Genomic DNA, 4,478 nt, shown 5'->3' on the forward strand with positions numbered 1-4,478 from the left:
CATTGTTTAGTTTTATGTAGTAATGCTTGTTAATGGATCATTGTTTAGTTTTATGTAGTAATGCTTGTGAATGAAAATTCATCGTTTAGTTTCATGTAGTAATGCTTGTTAATGGATCATTGTTTAGTTTTATGTAGTAATGCTTGTTAATGGATCGTTGTTTAGTTTTATGTAGTAATGCTTGTTAATGGATCATTGTTTAGTTTTCATGCAGTTGTTTTTGTCCATGGATCATTGTTCATTACCTGTTACCTTCCAGCAACGTTTCTTAGCTTACTACTTCGCAGTCTGTGGATATCATTGGATCATTTGTTAAGGCGATCGTCTTGTAATCAAAGGTTCGCGAGTTCAAATCCCCGTTCGCGCTTTAAGGCGTGGGGGCGTTATAATGTGACGGTCATTCCCACTATCCGTTGATAAAATAGTAGCCCAAGAGTTGGCGGTGGTTGGTGTTCACTAGCTGTCTTCCCTCTAGCCTATCACTGCTAAATTAAGGACGGCTAGCGCACATAGCCCTCGTGTAACTTTGTACGAAATTCAACCCAAACCATTTGTTACATTCTGTTTCCTGGCTATCATCCAACACAGCTTGTGAGTGAACATTTTATCGTATTTTGTTTGTAAAAATTGTGCGTCGGCCATTTTCTGTTGCTTGGTGATCACGCAATAACGCTTGTGACATCTAACAATTTCCCACTGTCTTGTTATCAGGGAATAATACTCGTGTTATTGGACCATGTTCTGTTATCTGATTATCATGCAGGGAAGCTTAAAAGTGGATCATTTTTCATTGTTTGGTTGTAAGTGGACCATTTTACAATATTTGGACCTCTTTTATACTGTCCAATTATCATGGAGTAATGTTTTATGCCCTCAAAGTATTAATTGCGATGATATACGCAAAATACAGTCAACACAACTAATTTTTGCTGCAGTATTTGTGTGAATGGATGCAGTGACATACAGCAGAGGACGGCCACCAGTAGTGAACTAGACTTTATGTAATTCGTCCCCTGGTGCAGATGACCCCGTCTTCTGGACACTACAATACATCGAATATATGAGCTGATTTTGAGGATACGGCAAACAACCTCCTAGTAAAACTTCTATTAAATTGTGAAGGAAACCAATAAATTCTCGTTCTTGTCACCTTTACTGAAACCGCCACAGAGTTATAGCGTTGAGATGCTTTTAAATCTCCAAAACACAGCATAGTATAACCGCCATTAAAACTTGAACAGTAGCATTGATAATCCTCCCCTTAAGGCTCAAACATAAAGTTCAACGTCGCCAATCGTTGGCGCGACTAACGTCACTGAAAATCATATAATGAAAACGGAGCTTTGTCTCTGAATAAACAGTTTTTATTGAGAAATACCTGCCCACAAGTGAAGCCTTTTGGGCAAACTATGATAAGTAGCTGTTGTTTTGTTGTCGAACTTGATAGATCACTAAAGTTGTGAAGAAATGATATATTCTGAGTTAAATTGTAAAACTAGTGTTTCAAAATAACACTTTATTTTCAAAGAATTTGTAGCTAAATGATTTTCTACGTGTTTTAATTAACAGAGAAATGCTTTAGAATGTATCCTTTAATGAGTTATTTTATACATATTATTCTAATTTCAGGACGAAGCTGAAAAAGATCAACCTCTCCCCATTGAAGCAGATGTTGGAATTACTCCACTAGAGTTTAAGATTGCCAAAAAAGAGGTAATTTCATAATTGATGAGATGAATAAATAGTTATCTTATATCAACAACATAGCTATAAATGGTGGAACATCAGGCTCTTGGTAACGGTATAAATAGTTATCTTATATCAACAACATAGCTATAAATGGTGGAACATCAGGTTCTTGGTAACAGTACAAATAGTTATCTTATATCAACAACATAGCTATAAATGGTGGAACATCAGGTTCTTGGTAACAGTATAAATAGTTATCTTATATCAACAACATAGCTATAAATGGTGGAACATCAGGTTCTTGGTAACAGTACAAATAGTTATCTAATATCAACAACATAGCTATAAATGGTGGAACATCAGGTTCTTGGTAACAGTACAAATAGTTATCTAATATCAACAACATAGCTATAAATGGTGGAACATCAGGCTCTTGGTAACAGTATAAATTATGAAACATTAATATTATGATAACATTATTAATTATGAAACATTAGTATCATGATAACAATATATATTATGAAGTATCAGTATTATTACAATACTATCAAGTATGAAGTATCAGTATTATTACAATACTATCAAGTATGAAGTATCAGTATTATTACAATACTATCAATTATGAAGTATCAGTATTATTACAACACTATCAATTATGAAGTATCAGTATTATTACAACACCATGAATGACGAACCTTCTGTATCATGGCAATATTTTATTATTGTGTACGATATATCATAATGCAATAATTAAACTGGTAGAGCACGTTATCATATCTCTACTGCTATATTAATAAATCCCTGGTTTTACCATTCTTTTTATGATCATATCATTTTGTAATAAAACATAATTTAACCATAGAGCCTTGCTTATTTTGATTATCATTGTAGTCACTAGTATTGTATTCATTAATGAAACCTTAACGGTGTTTTTATGGTCAGTGTTATTGTAGTAATTGTTACTTTTGTTTTCAGTATCGCTCTTATACTCGTTGGTACTTAAATCACTGTAACAATGATAATAATATTGTTATCATTTTCACCGGAATTACAATCAATGTTACACTGGTAGCAATATAATTCTCATTGTTACCGGTAGTAAAGTCACTATAACAATGGTTGCAGTATTATTGTTATTGCAAACAACATTAGCAGTGTGATCTCCATGGTTAGTAGAAGTGTGTTATAGCAGTTTTAACCATCTATTAGTGGTAGATCAATCAACGTTGAAACTTTATATTTGCTGCCACTTTAAGTATTTGTGGTGTCCGTAGATAAAATTGGAACCAACAGGTAAGTTTCGCCATAACGAGAGGATCAGAAAGACTTGTTGATGATAATAAAATATATACGAGTAGGAAAAGAAAGACTCGCACATTTGTGTAAAACAAAATCTTTATTATACAATGAGGAAAATAATAGTGATGTTTTGATACTGGCTGGCTAATGGAGAAAAGAGAAGGTACCACGCTTCTTCACATAACAAAGACACTTTCAAGTCAGACCGAAGCCCTAGAGTGGTATCCCACAATTCTAGATTACCTATGTAAAATATCACTTTCGTTAGTACATGTTGAAGATGGGGTTGACTCTCTCAGCTGATACTTTTAGAAACCAGTGTATTAGTCCTCCACTTAAATATGGCCAGTATTTTATTCTCCTATAACTAAAAATTTGGCACTGTTACACCTAATCTTAGCTATATTATGTAGTTATAGAATAGTAACATTTCGCCCATTCCTTGCTTGACTATAAACAAAATTTAAATAAAATCAAGTAGCTAATTAATGTAGTTATACTTTCCATTAATCAGCTACTTAGACGACATGCACGGTGGAATGACATTTAGTCGAGGACAAATAAAGTGCTAAAAATCGGGTTTCGATACCCGTGATGGGAAGAGCACAGCTAGTCCATTGTGTAGCTTTATGCTTAACTACAAAGAAACAAACATAAAATAATACAAAAAAATTCAAAAAATGTGAAATAAAATGAACTGAGAATGAACCTGAAAGTCAAAACTCGACTAAATTGTAACATAATGAACCTTAAGAGTAAGAAGAAAAAAAAACTTGTTCAGCTGAAAACACAAACTAAAATATTATTTCAGAACAATAATACAGACCACATAAAATTGAACCAAACGAAATGCACAATTATTTAAAGTCGGACATATATTATAAGACAGACTCATAATGACCAGATGTAAATAAAATACGGGATAATAAGTTGTAATTTATATAACAAACGTGCAGAAGAAGATGGCTAGAATATACATATGTGCAGAATGAAACCAGAACTTGCGATGTGGCATGAAACATTCAATAATTCAACTAAAAAAATATCTTTATATAACATTCGGTTAACAAAATATCAACTATCACAACGTTACGTATTAACTAACCAAAGTATCGTGATATTTGGTGGTAATACCCAATACCCCTGACAATCAATGGCCACATTAGCAAGTATGATTTCTAAGATTAACTTTAAATCTGTACAACACCTAGTCAAACGACGTCGAAGAAATACGAGTGATTAGAGGTGGAAAACAACGGATATTTCGCGTTGTAAACTACAAAATGAAGGTATACATACGTAGTCCAATATAGATGTATCATGGACAACAGCAAAATGTATCTCGCCATCATAGAACATCACGCAGCCTGAATCGTTAAGCCTTCCATGCTAGTGACATTATCTAAGGGTTGCCATCATAGAACATTGTCTAGCTTCAATCGTTAAACTTTCCATGCTAGTGACATTATCTAAGGGTTGCCATCATAGAA

The 4,478-nt window shown here is 33.5% G+C and overlaps 1 protein-coding gene across 1 annotated transcript in view; it reads left to right on the forward strand.

Annotated features, from left to right (window-relative positions):
- The window catches only part of LOC111089483, a gene marked incomplete at its 5' end in the record, with an annotated part of 41,077 nt that overhangs the window by 15,350 nt on the left and 21,249 nt on the right, over positions 1-4,478 (forward strand). The window contains one exon of the mRNA XM_022402088.1: positions 1,630-1,713. Coding sequence (XP_022257796.1) covers positions 1,630-1,713 — 84 coding nt within the window. The remainder of the gene's footprint in view (positions 1-1,629; positions 1,714-4,478) is intronic.

This window comes from Limulus polyphemus, unplaced genomic scaffold, assembly GCF_000517525.1.
Source record: "Limulus polyphemus unplaced genomic scaffold, Limulus_polyphemus-2.1.2 Scaffold6405, whole genome shotgun sequence".
Taxonomy (NCBI): Eukaryota; Metazoa; Arthropoda; class Merostomata; order Xiphosura; family Limulidae; genus Limulus; species Limulus polyphemus.